Raw genomic sequence first — 15,054 nt, 5'->3', positions numbered from 1 at the left:
AGACTGGTATGTAGTGTCGTACCACCATTCAACAAGTGGTAGTTGAGTAGCCCTAGTATGAGGACTATCAGAGCAAAAACTTCTCAAATATGTCTACAAGGTTCTGTTTTTTGACCATCAGTTTGGGGATGGTATGGTATGCTGTCGATTTATGTACTAAGACCCCCCGTAATGTATATAACTCTTGCCAAAAGAACTCAAGAAAATGGGATCCCTGACCCCTGTCACTTACTATTGAAGCTGGCATACCATGCAATTTGAAAACATTGTCCAAAAAACATTGAGCTACAAATTTAGTAGTGTAAGGGTGTGCAATAGCAATGAAGTGACCAGACTTGGTGGATCTATCCACTACTACTTAAATGACATCCTTCCTTTTTGATTTAGGAAGACCTTCAATGAAATCTAAAGCGATATCAATCCTTACACCATCAAGAATAGGTAATGGTTGAAGTAGTCTAGGGTACGCTGCTGCATCATACTTATGCCTTCGCCAAGTATCACATTTCTGGATAAAAGTCCTAATGTCAGCTGCCAATGATATCCGGTAGAAAAGGGATTGTAGCCTCGTAATAGTTGCATCCATGCCTGCATGGCCACCTTATGGTGTTGAATGCCACAACTGAATAATGGTTTGACTTAACTGCAAATCAGACCCTACTACTAGCCTGCCTTTCCACCTTAGCTGAGAACCAATCCAGTTAGAGAATTAAAAGGCCTTGCTTGTAACTTTAGAATAACAGCTTGCAACTCAGCATCAACTGTCCATGTTAGGCTAATTCTCTCCAAAAGTGTATCATTTAGAATTTAAGAGTAAAATAGCCAACAACTCATCACTTTGATTTCTTGACAAGGCATCAATTGCCTTATTGTCAGTCCTTTTCTTGAATTCAATAGTAAAATCAAAGGCCATCAGTTTAGAAATACCAGGGACCTGAAAATTAGTGTGAATACTTTGTTCAAGGAGGTGTTTTAGTGCCTTTTGATCAGTTATCACAGTGAAATGTCTTTCTAACAGATAATGAGACCACTTAGTAATTGCAAATATAATGGCTAACAACTCCCTATCATATACACATAATAGCCTGATGTCTAGGTGCCAAGGACTTATTGATATAGGCAATTGGATGCCCTTGCTGCATCAAGACAACACCAATTCCTGAACTATTTGCATCAATCTCAATTATGAATGGTTTATCATAGTCTGGTAATGCTAAGACAGGTGCAGTCACTAGTGCATCTTTCAGAACATGAAAAGCTACACTAGCACGCTCATTACACATAAACTTATCATTCTTTAATAATTCAGTAGAGGTTTAGCAATGGATCCAAAATTCAGAATGAACCTCCTATAATATCTTGTTAAACCAAAGAGGTAAATACCCCATATGGGATTAGCCTTTGGAAATCCATCCGAATACTTTGGCCCTTTCTCAGTTCAACTGTCAAGGTACAAAATGGCAGAAAAACCAATTTCTGGTTTGATAAATGGTTGGGTGGTATGAGCCTCATAGATCGTTTCCTTGACATCTTTACACTGGCTCAACACCAACAGAAGACTGTCGCTGAAATGTGGACACAAGGCTGGGATCTGATTTTCAGAAGAAATTTGAATGACTGGGAAATTCCCAGAATACTTGAATTGTTTAAGGTTCTGGAGAGTTTTCAAGGTATACAAACAGGCGAGGATTATTTTTGGTGGCAGGGGCACAACAAAGGTAGCTACAAGGTGAAAGAAGGATACAAACAGATAATTACTGGTGGCATTCAAGACTAAAAATGGCCTTGGAAGCAAATCTGGAGGATCAAAGTGCCACACAAAGTGGCATGCTTTACATGGCAACTAGCCAAGGAGGCAGTCTTGACATTGGATAATGTGGCCAAGAGAGGAATCTCTCTATGTAATAGATGTTCCTTGTGTGGGAAGGCTAATGAGACATTGAGACATCTCTTCTTACATTGCAACTTTAATGGGCAACTGTGACAGATTTTCCTTGATCTCAGAGGCATATCTTGGTGTATGCCTAGCAAGATTGATGAGACTCTATTCGGTTGGGAGATGGCTGGAGTTAGGGCCACAAACAGAGAAAGATGGCGGATGATCCCTGCTAGTTTTTGGTGGACTATATGGAGGGAGAGAAACAAGAGATGTTTTGAGAATAGGAACAACAACCTGCAGGAAGTTAAGCTTAAGTGTATTTTGTTGTTCTGCTTTTGGTGTACAAATGTCTACTCCAATGAAACTGAGTCAGTTATAGATATTTTAGGATCCATTTAGATTTGGTTCAGTTTTTGGATAGATTATACTTACATTCTGCTTTTGTAAATATGGTTTTTCAGTACTACCTAAGTACTCTGTGAAATACAAATGATATAGTTTCAAAAAAAAAATATCTTGTTAAACCAAGAAACCCTCTCAGTTGTTTGATATTTGCAGAGTAATAGCACGGATGAACTGACCTAGGTACTCTACCTGAGGTACCCCAAAAGCACACTTCGAGCTGGTGTTGCTTCATCGAATCAAACACAACTTGTAAATGGTGCACATGAGCTGACATATCCTTGCTGTACACCAATATATCATTAAAAAAGACCAGTACTAACCTCCTAAGGAGTGGTTTAAATACACATACATAAGACTCTGAAATGAAGAAGGTGCATTTGTAAGACCAAATGACATAACCAGAAAACTATAGTGTCCTTGAGTTTTAAAAGTTGTCTTATAGGTATCTGTTTCCTTCATCCTTAATTGTTGGTAACCAACTCTAAGATCAATCTTAGAGAACACTTCAGCTCCACCTAGTTCATCTAACGAATCCTCAATGATAGGGATAGAAAATGTGTCCTTTACTGTAGTTTATTGAGATCTCTATAGTCTACACAAAGCCTCCAACTCCCATCTTTGTTCCCAACAAGGACTACAGGTGAGGCATAGGGACTAGAACTAGGTTGTATCACATCTTGATCTGGCATTTCCAATACTAGCTTCTCAATAATATCTTTCTTCATTCCAGGATATCTATAAGGCCTTCTGTTAACAGGAGTAGCTGAGTCAATGAGTGGTATTTTGTGATCAAAGATGCTTCTATGAGGGGGCAATGTAGTAGGCATACCAAAGAGGCATTTTTACTGGGCCATTATAAAGTTAAGGTGGGATGAAAATCAGTCCCTTGAGTTACTTGTATGCTGTTGCCTTGCCGATCCGAGGTTGCATCTCTCACCAAGGTAAGCATGATTACCTGAACTGATTCAACAAACTTTTTGTTTAAGGATTGGGCCTTGGTGGTCTTTATCTGGCTACTAACTCCCTTTAAAACATGTTTTCTGCCAATGTGCACAAACTCAGTAGTTCTATTTCTGAAATCAAACAAAATCCTACCCGAAGTGTTTAACCACTGGCACCTAACACTATGTCAACATTCCCTAATGGTAGTAGTAGGAAATCAGAAGAAAAAGTTGTACCCTGCAGTAACCACTTTAGATTTTTACACACTACATCAATTTGAACCTTCTTACCATCAGCAACACTTACTGGTTGTTCATGTATAGGCAAAACTTTACAACCTAACTTCCTCGCCATTGACTAATCAATGAAATTATGAGTACTACCTGTATCAATAAGCACCTGTAAGGATTTTTTTTCATGATATTCAGTTACTCTTGATTGTTTGATAAGGAAATTGTCATGCACTGATCCACTTCTAACACTTCTTCCTCCATGATTACCTCCCCATCTTCCAAAACTTACCAAATCCATCTGTTTATTGAATTTACAAATATGCCCAGGCATATACTTCTCATCACACAAGAAACAGTCTTTTAGTCCTTTTTTCATCTATCTCAACAGTAGTCAATAAATAACCTTCTACCCGTATTACCATTACTGAACATGTTAGCATTTGGTTCATAAGGTTTCTTGACAGTTGTGCTAGAGAAAGTAGGTTGTTGTACACCCAGTAACCTAGTCGGAGTAGGGAGAAGACCAGTCTGATTCATGCTAGTTCTAATTCCCCAAGACTTAGCCTGAACATCAAAAACCTCTTCCTGCAACTTAGCTAACTTGTAGACTTGCATTAAGGTTTTGGGTGCTTGCATTCTAACAGCCTTGTTGAGCTCATGTTTTAACCCTCCTAGAAAACAACTGATAGCATTTTCGTTTGACAAATTAGCCCCATTCAATAACCTATCAAAATCAGCCTGATATGTTCTAACATCCTCAGTTTGTTGTAGATTTTTAATGTCTTCCATGGAATCTTCAAATTCCTCCCCAAATCTTTCATTAACAACCAACACATACTCAAACCAAGAAGGGTCTATAACTGAGTTCCTAGACTTTAAGTATTATCTGTGCCAAGCAATAGCGTCACCATCCAAATGGATAGAAGCTACACTCACTCTCTGAGCGTATGGAACTTCATCCATGGCAAAAAACTGATCCACCTTATAACACCATGCCTTGATATTCAGCCCCAAAATCTAGGAAAATCAAGCTTAGAACATCGGGTAAGAAATTTACCATTAGAATTTTGGACATCCCTAGCTGCATTGCAAACCCCCTGTTCACTCTCTCCACCCACAAATGACTTAGCTCTATTCTGATCCATCTCCTTGTCCTTCTGTTTCGCATTTCCTAGGGCTTGCTTGATCTCTCCATTGGTTCCTTCTATGTTTTGTACATTTCTATCATTGATACTCGCCATACCTTCCATCAACTTCTGCAATTGTTCCTGTATCTGAGACAATCTTCCCTCCATTTTCTTTGTAGATCTGTCTAGATTTTGTCCCGAGCAACCATGATTTCTTAGCCGAGGACCAGCAACTTTGATACCAATTTACCCAATTACCAGTAATCGAAAAGATAATGTCAACTAGGAGGCTGAACCTCGAAGAAGAAGATAGCTACATCCGAGCAATTCCGAGATAGAAGCTAAGAATGAGCAAAATAAAAGAGAGAAGAGAATTATTATGTATCATTCAATGCCTTAACAATTGTATTACAACTCTATTTATAGAATTGAATTGGAAGCTAAAACTACACGCTAATGAAATAACTGCTCTAACAAATTCTAACAAACAACGAACAATAATACCTATTTTTGTGACTAATGAACAACAATTACTACTTTTTAATAATCCTAATCATCTAAGCATTGTATCAGGTAGCGATTGCAAATTATGATAAAGTGGAGTATCAATTATTTAGTGTCACTTCTTCATAAGAGGCTCATTGGCAAGGAAATGCTTGCCTTAGAACATTGATGACAACACCGAAGCGCACATAAAGCGAGGCGAAGCGCTCAACACCTTTTGAACCTCGCTTCAGGGCTTAAGTGCACTTAAAGCGCGCCTTTGATAACACTGTCAAAGACTAGAATTTTATTATCCTTAGGTGCTTTCCAATAGACTATAGAGGGTCTTGGATGAGACCATATCCACTTCGTAGAATGTTTTCTTGGAGGCAAATATATACTTGATGCAGTTTTGGTGGCTAATGAAGTGGTTGATTTGAGAAAAATCAAGGAGTATCGAACAGTTATGTGCAAGTTGTTAGGAAGTAGTATCTTATTCCTTATTTCTTTTTGGTGCAACCACAAGACTATGTATAGAAGATTGGGTGTCATTTTTTCTGTTTGTAAAAAACCATCCCTTTTCATAGGTTTTCTTCTTTTTGATATACTTGTTATATATGAGCATGTTTCTGCTTAACATTAATAAAATTATAGCCTTGAAAAAAAAAAGGATGTCTTATTTATATAGTTGGGATCTTTTAAAAGAGTTCAATGTATGTATCAACTTAGATTTGTCTTGTCTAAATTCATATTTCTGAGGGTAAGAGCATTGTTGCATGAAATTAGTGTTTGTGTCTACAACTTTGAAAAATTCCCGATACATTTTGAAGAAGAACAAGAACTGAATGATACAATAGATATGTGTTTTCAAATGTTCTGGTGGGTAATGCTATGGATTTCTTGAATATACTGGTTGAAAGCATTCTGGGTTTCAACACTTGGGTATGAGGTATGGACAATTACTTAAAGAGAGTGAAACGAATCTCAATATGGTTTCCAGGAAACTGTGATATTTGCACTAGCTCAATGAAGGAAAAGGACTTGGCAAGAGAAGCATTTCTTCTTATGGCTTGTATTCAGTCATGTGGAGGCCGTTGGGGCTTGAATCTACCCATAGGAATCCTTCGTGGATCTCGAGTAAGCTCTCATTGAAATCTTTAAATTGAGAATATGTTTGAATTATTGTTTAACTAGGAGATGAATTCTTGAATACTATGTGTTCCCACTTGTAAGGCCTATTTTTGAGTGGAAACATTTATGAATCTTATATTTAGTTATGATGTCAGAAAAGTTTGTAATTGTAATGGCATTTGTGAAGTGAAGATTGAAAATAAACATTTGGAAGACACAGAATAATGATTTTCAATTTAAAAAAAAAACAATGATGCCTAATCAGTGACATAATATAATCAAGTATTAACAACGTTGATTTGAATCCTTGCAAACAGGAGAATTAATGTAGGGCCCCCCTGGTAGAGATTATAGCTTGCATCCTTGAACTTCAGGGTTTCCTCACTCTGCTCTTCCCCACCTTCCAAACAAAGTAGGTAACCAAAAGAGGTCCATCTATTTTAGATTGACTCAGTTAAAATGGAAAGTAGGCCGGACAAAAATTGGATGCAATATCATATTCTTTATGTGGAGATGTACTTGCATGTTTTTGAAGCTTCTAATTTCAAATAATAAAAACTCATAAAAAATGTAATTTTCATTTTAGTGTAAACGGTTCCAGTTGATATCTGTATAGGCTAGATTAAGACGAGTTGGACCTTTTGTTTTAAGGTGTGTAAGGAAGCTCGGTACTCCTTTGTTAAGAGTCAGGTACTGAACTTGTGTCGACATTGTTCATTTTGTCAAATATAAATCCTTATTGCATATTGTTGAAAGTTCAATAGTTTTCTGTTGAATTATTGGTTCATCCTTAGTTGACTGCCTAAAACACCAAGCTCCTTGTACTAACCCCTTCGGAAATGACAGTCCAAGAAAATAGTTGATGCTCAGTTTGACAAGCTCCCGTTTCATGGTCTTGGGAAAGACTTATCTGCAAATTGGTGGAAGGGACTGGCTTACCAATTGATTTCACGTGGTATGTATTAGCAACACAGTCATGCTTTTATATCAATAAATCTCAGTCCAACTTATCTCTAGTATTAGCTACATGAAGGTCACTCTTTTCTATACTGGATAGAGGATCATAAGTTTCAATGTGTATATTCATTCAAGCAGTTGCTTCTTTCCCTTGTGAGATAATGCTGAGTAGTAAGTGTAAGGCCTAATGTTTTTCATCAACTTTAAATTACAAGGAATTTTGACAGAAAATTTGCCTTGTTGCAGATTATTTGGTAGAAACCTTCAAAGATATGTACAAAACTGTGAGGTAGATACTTCGCTAATTTCTTTTGACTTCTTCTAGGATTTGTTTGAACATTTTCTTATACACGTCTGTCAACCATGGGTCTTTTATTTATCTCCTTCTTGACATCTTATTGTATATCTGCAAATGAATGAAACAATGTTAAATTTCATGCATCAGTGTCAGTGAAAAAGGATTGCAGTTTCTGAGATCTAGTAGCCCTGATCATCAACCTCCACTATTTTTGGCGGAGACTCCTGAAATGGATCTTGATGAGAAAAACATAGATATACCCAGTGAAACGAGCGAGATCAATGGTTTGGCTTTTAGGGAATTTGAAGGATTTTCAGAAGTATGTGCTCTTTATATTTCCCTTTTTTCAGACATCAGTCTTATTGTTGCGTCATAACTATTTCGTTTCTTCATATTAGTGTTTTCCAAGTCGTGAAAAGACTTATATTATGGTCTATCCAATATGCAATCTGCAGCAGAACCTCCTTGATGCAAGAGGGTTAGGATTTGTAGCATAAACTGAATCCTGCTTACTGGTTAAGGGGATTCATTCTCTTGGCGAGATGGGAGTTAGAGTTTAGATTCCCTGTTTTTCCTTTTAAGGCCATTTTGAAAATAGATGATGAATTTATTGTCCCAGAAGTGCGTGCTTTTTTACAATAGGAATTGGAGACAGTTAATTGGGGAGGACTCCTCCTTATACCTCATTTAATTTAATGTAAATGTGTTTGGATTAAAAGCTTTTGAAGAGCTTTTGATGATCAAAGATGAATTTGATTAACTGGGTAAAACAATAGTGATGGTGGGCAGTGTTATCAAAATGTGTTGTTCGTTTCGCCTCCCTTCGTGGGAGCTTAAGTGTCACCTTTCCTTGCCAATGAGTGTATCATGAATAGCCAACACTAAACAATTGACATTTCCCTCTATATAATTTATTTTCCAATTTCCTTGTCCATGTATATTTGTTATTTTTTATCATAATTACTAGTCATGCACTAATATATTTGTATTTTTACTCCATTTTTGCTTTTCTTCATTAAAGCCCACATTTTATTTGTGCTTTGCACTTAAAGCCCAATGGACCTTAAAGTGTTTTGGGCCTCTTTTCCTTTGATGACATAGTGCTGTCTTTATAATTAGTTTTACTAGTTGAATGGGTAATCCAAACAGAGTTCTTATTCTTATTCTTTTAGGCACATTTTTGATTTAGAATAAGTGATTAAACAAAGATCTTAGTCTCATTTTTATTAAAGACCATTTATACTTAAAATATATAATAAGTTTATTTTCACACGCAATAAAAGTAATTTAGTTTATTTAAGTGACATGGAGAATAAGATCCCAAGAGACCCTAAACAAGCCACTTGACTTAAGCCTGATGTAAAAGAAATACAATAAGAGAGAGAAAGGTAACATAAGTCTAAAATCATAAAAGGAATATGAACATAAGTGCAAAATACTAAACTTTGTCTGATATACCCTTTCTAACATCATAACTGTGGTTGAGACATAACTCATACACCACATGCAAGTCGGAAACTAAAAACAATCAAAGAAATAGAGCATCAATGGTCTTATCCTCGGAGCACGAAGGACTCACCAATCCGATGTGCTAATAGAACAATCCAAGCTAGCCATGAGTGGGAGGAGGAACGTCAGACCCTATATTATGAGCCAATATAGGCACATATATGCAATAGTAAGATGAATGTAGTAAGTATGGGGAAATGTATAAAAACATAGGCATGATAAACATGAGGAGCTTAACATGATATGCAAGACTGAGCAAAACTTGATAAAAGCCATTATAAAGAAATCTTAAATCATATACGATGTCAATGCATACTTAAAACCATTTGAGAAGCTTTCATAAAACCTTAGAAGAAAACATAGTTCATTTATGGAATATTTTATGTTAAACGACAATAAGACCATGTTCTATAACATGGAATCCGGTATAACCCTCACACCATAAAGGAGAATCTACTTGCCAAGGGAGAATTCTGTCACATAAAGTTTATTCACTAGCTTAGGTCATTTAGGACGATCTAACTGGCATGTAGTTAAGGTTCAAGGAGATTCTTCTAGAGATTCGACCTCTTCTAACAGGAGAGCCTCCATCTCAAAGTCCTTTTAGTGCTAAGAAAATCCCATCGGAAAAGACATAATCATAATAATATCAAAATACTTGGAAAGGCACAATTACACTACCAATCCAATCATAAATCATAATAGAGTAGCTCCTTTCAAACCATGATTTCATAAACTTTCATATTAGACACTTACCTTTCTAAGCATCTAAATAATGATTGCATTCATATGTGAGAAAACCTTTCACAATTCATTGATACTTATCTCAACAACATCCATAGTTGTAAATCATCTTTTTCATAAAACATGCATAACTTTCATAATCATAATTCATAAGTTCATAAACATCTATCATAATTAAAGTTCATGAAATAGGCATGGACATTGGTCAATAAAAAATCAAATGAAATTCATGTGATTGAATCAAATCATGCATAATAAGATTGAATGTCAACAATTGAATCATAATAAATAGGATCCATGGAATTTAGCATGAAACCCTAATTGGAATTGGGTGATATCAACTTAGGAGTTTGAGATACTTTTGGAATCAATGGTTGAAAGGAGTCCATTGGTGAATACCCACATACCTTGATAATCGAAACCCTGAATACAATGAGAATGAGACCTTGAAGCTTGAAACCTAGCTTCCACCTTGAGAACTCTTGAGAGGATTTGCAGAAGAAGACTTGAGGGGTTTTGGGATAATTGATTGAATTGAGAGGATTTTGACTTAAGTCTTAGGAGTAAAAATGATTATAGGGGTAGTTATAGGGCCAAAACGACATATATTAGGATTAATTAGGTAGGAAAAGACCAAAGTATCCTTAATTAAAAACTGTCGGAAGACCCTATGACTTTGACCTACGGTTAGTAGGAACTTCTACGGACCGTCTTGGTTAGACGTTAAATCATTTAATGGGACTCAAAATCCTAGGCAACTTCAACAAAACCTATGGGGTGTAGTCCTTTCTACGGTCCATAGACCCCTTCCCTTGAGTCCAAATTGAAGTAAAAAATTTCACTAAGTCTAGATCACTTCTATGGTACCTTCTACGACCCACAGGCCAGATCACGATTTGTCAAATTCTCTCGTAAACCTAAGGTCTCAAATCAATTCTTTGAATGACCCTACATAGTGTTATCAAAGGCCAAAACTGTAAAAAAGCTAAGCTCTGTGGGTGCTTTAAGCGCAAATAAAGCGTGGGCCTTAATGAAAAAGCGCAAACGGAGAAAAAAAATACAATATATATATGTTTAGTCCAAGACTAATAATTATAAACATGAACGACACATTTATGACCAAAGAAATTGAAAATAAAATTATGATAAAGTGAAATATCATGTTTAGTGTCACTTCTTCATAAGAGGCTCATTAGCAAGGAAAAGTTTGCCTTAGAACCATGATGACGACACCGAAGCTCACATAAAGCGAGGCGAAGAGCTCAACATGTTTTGAGCCTTGCTTCAGGGCTTAAAGCGCGCCTTTGATAACACGGCACTTCCAACGACCCATAGACCACCCTACAATCTGTCCTGTTCTTTCATAGGTTAACTTACTGGGAAGTGACATTTTCCAAATCTCAAACCAAGACCAATGAAGGACTTCCTATGTTCCGTAGGTCGGAAACAGTGCCAAAAATGAAACTTTTCCTTTCCAATCTCAACTTCCAATTTCCGAGGTGTCACACAGAGTTACCTATTGCTCATGGGGGTGATAGGTATCCCGTGGTATTAGCCGAGCTGTGCGAAAGCTGGCCTGGAAACCACGGTCATAAAAAAAAGGTAAAATCCATTAATGACTCAATGAAATGTTAAGTTTGTTAAAGCAACACGTTACAATAAAAATGGTTTGAATTAAATTAGACTTAGTTGTTAAAGTTATATTTTTCGTTAAGTTAATGGATTTGTTGTTAATCATTTTTGTATTTAGAGTTTATCCTATTAGAATTTTAGTTTATAATTTGTTTTAAAAAATTATTGAAGAAATATTTCTCTTAGGATATTTTTTGAACTTCCAAAATCATGTTTTGACCTCTCAGTGCACTGAACTTGGAAAAAAGAGCCAATCAATCAAAACCTTTGCATTTGTTGAAGAGACAAAATCAGTTCTTTCATTTAAAATTTAATTGTTCTAATTTAATTCAATAAAAGTGAATGCAAAATGAGGTTGTTTTGTCCAATTATTTAAGAAGAATTGTGGCCTCCCACGTTATGAACCAAAAAGTAGAGTTGCGCGCTGATCTGCCTTTCAAGTCTGTGTCTCCTCCATTGCTAGTTAGCACTTGGCTGAACCTGCGTAGTTAATCCTACATATGCCACTGTATGCAGCAAAGACCTTAATAAATCCCTATAAATCTAAGTTCTCTTCCTCAAAGTTCTCTTGCTAATGCAAAATGGTAGAACTCATCATCAAACATCCTCAGCTAGCCTTAGTTGCTGGGATGTTCTGATATGCTTCATGTACATCTCTGCTTCTAACAGTCCTTCGTAATGCCTGAAACTCCTTTGAATCAGAATGGCGCTAGAACATGAAACAATGTTATCAGACATAAAAAAAAGTGCATTTCCATAGTTTCACAGGCTACTCAAATGTTTGGCGTACTTTGGCTTCCACATTTGAATTTAGTGGTGCCCACACTAATATTACTTTCCTGTGTGGATTATTCAGGCTGAAACTCGACTGTACAAAATACTTATAGAAGAGAGAATTAAGCTTGCCAGAGCTACTGGAACTGCTCCGTAAGTACATAATACAATTCTTAGCTCATTCTTGTGGAACTTTGGTTTAACAACTATCTGTATGATATTTGAATATAAAGGATGCTACATGCATGCTATGACAGTATTTTTCCTGGATGCATAAAAGTGAGATACAAATTTATATCTAGTTGTCACTTCCAGATATGCAGTCTGTGGCGACCAAACATTGAAAAGGATAAGCTTGACAAGGCCTTCTACAAAAGCAAGACTAGCAAATATAGATGGCGTAAACCAGGTATACTTAGTAGTTGGATACTGATATCAAAATACCTGTAACTGTTACAGACCTTAAGGTGAATGTACCTTGTAATGTTCATGTTATTCACTTGTCAAACTGTGTAAGCTCCTTTCTGTAATTCTCTGTCTTCATACATTTTTATTTTCCGTGCTCGTATGCCTGCTTTTGGTGTTCTCTCTCTTCCCCCTTGCACCCTAATCCCTATCATGAGGTTGATCCATGATTCACCTTTCTGCTTTACTTTTGTTGCCATCTTTATTGCTGAAACCATGCAGAAAAGGAGTGTCTTATGTTAGCATCTATTTTGTTCCTGATTGTTTAGCGGATTCTAAATCTGTTTCTTTTAGTGCATGTGACTTTGATGTGACTGTTGGTGTTACTGGAGTTGATTTCTCAATTCTGTTGCAGCATTTCATAAAACTGTATGGGGACAATTTTCTTCTAAGTATTAAGCATCTATCAGAAGCTTGCAATCTTTCTCTGGATGGGGAACCAACCAGTCAAACCTCTGTTCCCAGTAAGACTCTCACAGTTCCAATCAATAAAAAGTTAACACCAGCAAAATTTGAAGCATGGAAGATGTGGCATGAGGATGGTCTCACGTTCAAAGAAATTGCAGTGAGTCATGTTATTAGGATTTTATTTGATGAACCTTCAGCTTGCCTGTTACGATTCTTACATATTCTTTTTGAATATAGAATTTTCCTAGTAGAGCAGTAGCAATAAAGGAACAAACTGTGCTAGATTATATACTCGAAGCTGCACGAGAGGGATGCAAAATGAATTGGACTAGGTTTTGTGAGGAGACTGGGCTTACAAGAGAGACATTCTTAAGTATCCAGAATGCTGTCTCAAAAGTTGGTAGGGAAAAATTGAAGCCGATAAAAACTGAGTTACCAGAAGAGGTGAGGTCTATGTTGAAATCACTCATATGAAAGATTGTTCAGTTGTTTGTAATTGTAGTGTATTCTTTATAGTGAGGTATCATGCCAACCATATTGTTAAAGGTAAATGTCATCTTATTAAGCAGGTAAATTATGGTCAGATAAAGGCGTACTTGACGATGCAAGAGGCAGGAGTATCAGCTGAAGTATTTTCATACAAATCTGAACAAAGTTGCAATGGAGATGAATGTTTGACTGAAATATCAGAAGTACTACAGAACTCTATTATTCAATCTGACATGCAAGGAGATGATGACATAGGTGAAGCACCTGGCATCACTTGTGCTTCTTCTCCTGGGGAGACTGAAGGAGCAGAATCTCATCTCCTGACTGAGAGTAGGAAAGAAGCTGCATCCAGTGAAGGTGATTTTCTCATTCATACAAAACGACAGAAGGTCGAAGCAGCAGAAAAAGAAAGTTTTAGGGCTCTGGATGCCACGGAAGAATCCATATTGAGCTGGCTCAAGAACTCTGATGATGGGGTAAGTCGTTCTCCTTTGCAGTGAGATTGAACTTTTTGAAGTTTTCATATTAGTTGTTGATGGGAGGAAAATGTATAAATATGCAGGTTACCCTTTCTGATCTTTTGGAGCACTTCAATGGGTCGACCGAGAAATCTTTAGTGAATCTTCTTTGTTGTCTTGAAGGTGAGTTTCTGATATATAGGAAGAACAATGTATACAAGCTTTTGTAAACTTTCCATGTAATTAGACATTAGTGGGTCCAGTCCATATCTAATTCTCTGGTATTTGCTACCCATTGGCCATTTCTACTCTGATATATGATCCTCAGAAAAGCTTGAGTTTGTTAAATTGGGAAATGGTTTCTCTATCACCTAGTTAATTGGCTGGATGATTAAATTCACTAGCATAGCCAGCCTGCTAACTAGTTATCTAGTGCAGACACGTGATTGTTACAAGTTACATCAATCTCCATTTTACTTGTGATTAAATTAAAACCTTAATCATTACAAACTCGTTTGTTCTATTGGAATGTGTAAATACTGAATTGATGCTCTTCATCTCAAATTTATATTTGCCCCATTTGGACTACCTAATCCTAATTAGCTCTATGACCTTTCAACTGTCTGAAATTAATTTTTATATTTATTGGGTGTGTTATAATAAAGTTTCACTTTTCAATATATTTTTCTGTTAGACACAAATTTCATTTATCCTATCATTACTTTATTCCTTTTTAAAGGTACTATTGTTGTGTTTTTCTTTCTTTTTTTTCCACAATTCGGTTAAAATAGGGAAGGAACATCATACAATAAAACCTCTATAAATTAATACTCGGTAAATTAATAATCACTCTAAAATAATATTTTCCTCCAGTCCCGACTTGGGCCAATGGAAAAAATAATCAATTTTGATAAGATAATAAGATAACATATATAAATATATATGGTCCCATTAATATCATAAATTAATAATTCTTTAAAAATACAAATATATCAAGACAATTTAGTAAAATATGATTCTATTGTGTTTTGGTTTTCTTAAAATATAAATCTAGTTGAAGCTCATCTCTAAGTTTTCTTATTACATCTAAAAGCTCTGGTGTTGTCATTTCAAACTGTAT

At 36.2% G+C, this 15,054-nt stretch overlaps 1 protein-coding gene across 5 annotated transcripts in view; it reads left to right on the top strand.

Moving 5' to 3' along the window:
- LOC101263933 (uncharacterized) overlaps nt 1–14,498 on the top strand; it is a 28,108-nt gene extending 13,610 nt beyond the window's left edge. For 4 of the 5 annotated variants that reach the window (XM_004246744.5, XM_010327428.4, XM_019215709.3 and 1 more), the window contains exons 11-20: nt 6,070–6,206; nt 7,047–7,155; nt 7,404–7,446; nt 7,603–7,774; nt 12,197–12,267; nt 12,430–12,523; nt 12,935–13,144; nt 13,225–13,431; nt 13,557–13,952; nt 14,039–14,498. In XM_004246744.5, the coding sequence (XP_004246792.1) occupies nt 6,070–6,206; nt 7,047–7,155; nt 7,404–7,446; nt 7,603–7,774; nt 12,197–12,267; nt 12,430–12,523; nt 12,935–13,144; nt 13,225–13,431; nt 13,557–13,952; nt 14,039–14,164 (1,565 nt within the window). In that variant the 3' untranslated portion in view covers nt 14,165–14,498. The remainder of the gene's footprint in view (nt 1–6,069; nt 6,207–7,046; nt 7,156–7,403; nt 7,447–7,602; nt 7,775–12,196; nt 12,268–12,429; nt 12,524–12,934; nt 13,145–13,224; nt 13,432–13,556; nt 13,953–14,038) is intronic. The other variant, XM_019215710.3, reaches the window with a different exon arrangement.
- Nucleotides 14,499–15,054: the final 556 nt, after the last annotated feature.

Source organism: Solanum lycopersicum, chromosome 9 (genome assembly GCF_036512215.1).
Source record: "Solanum lycopersicum chromosome 9, SLM_r2.1".
In the NCBI taxonomy this organism is placed as follows: domain Eukaryota; kingdom Viridiplantae; phylum Streptophyta; class Magnoliopsida; order Solanales; family Solanaceae; genus Solanum; species Solanum lycopersicum.
This window is presented reverse-complemented; position numbering and strand designations above follow the sequence as displayed.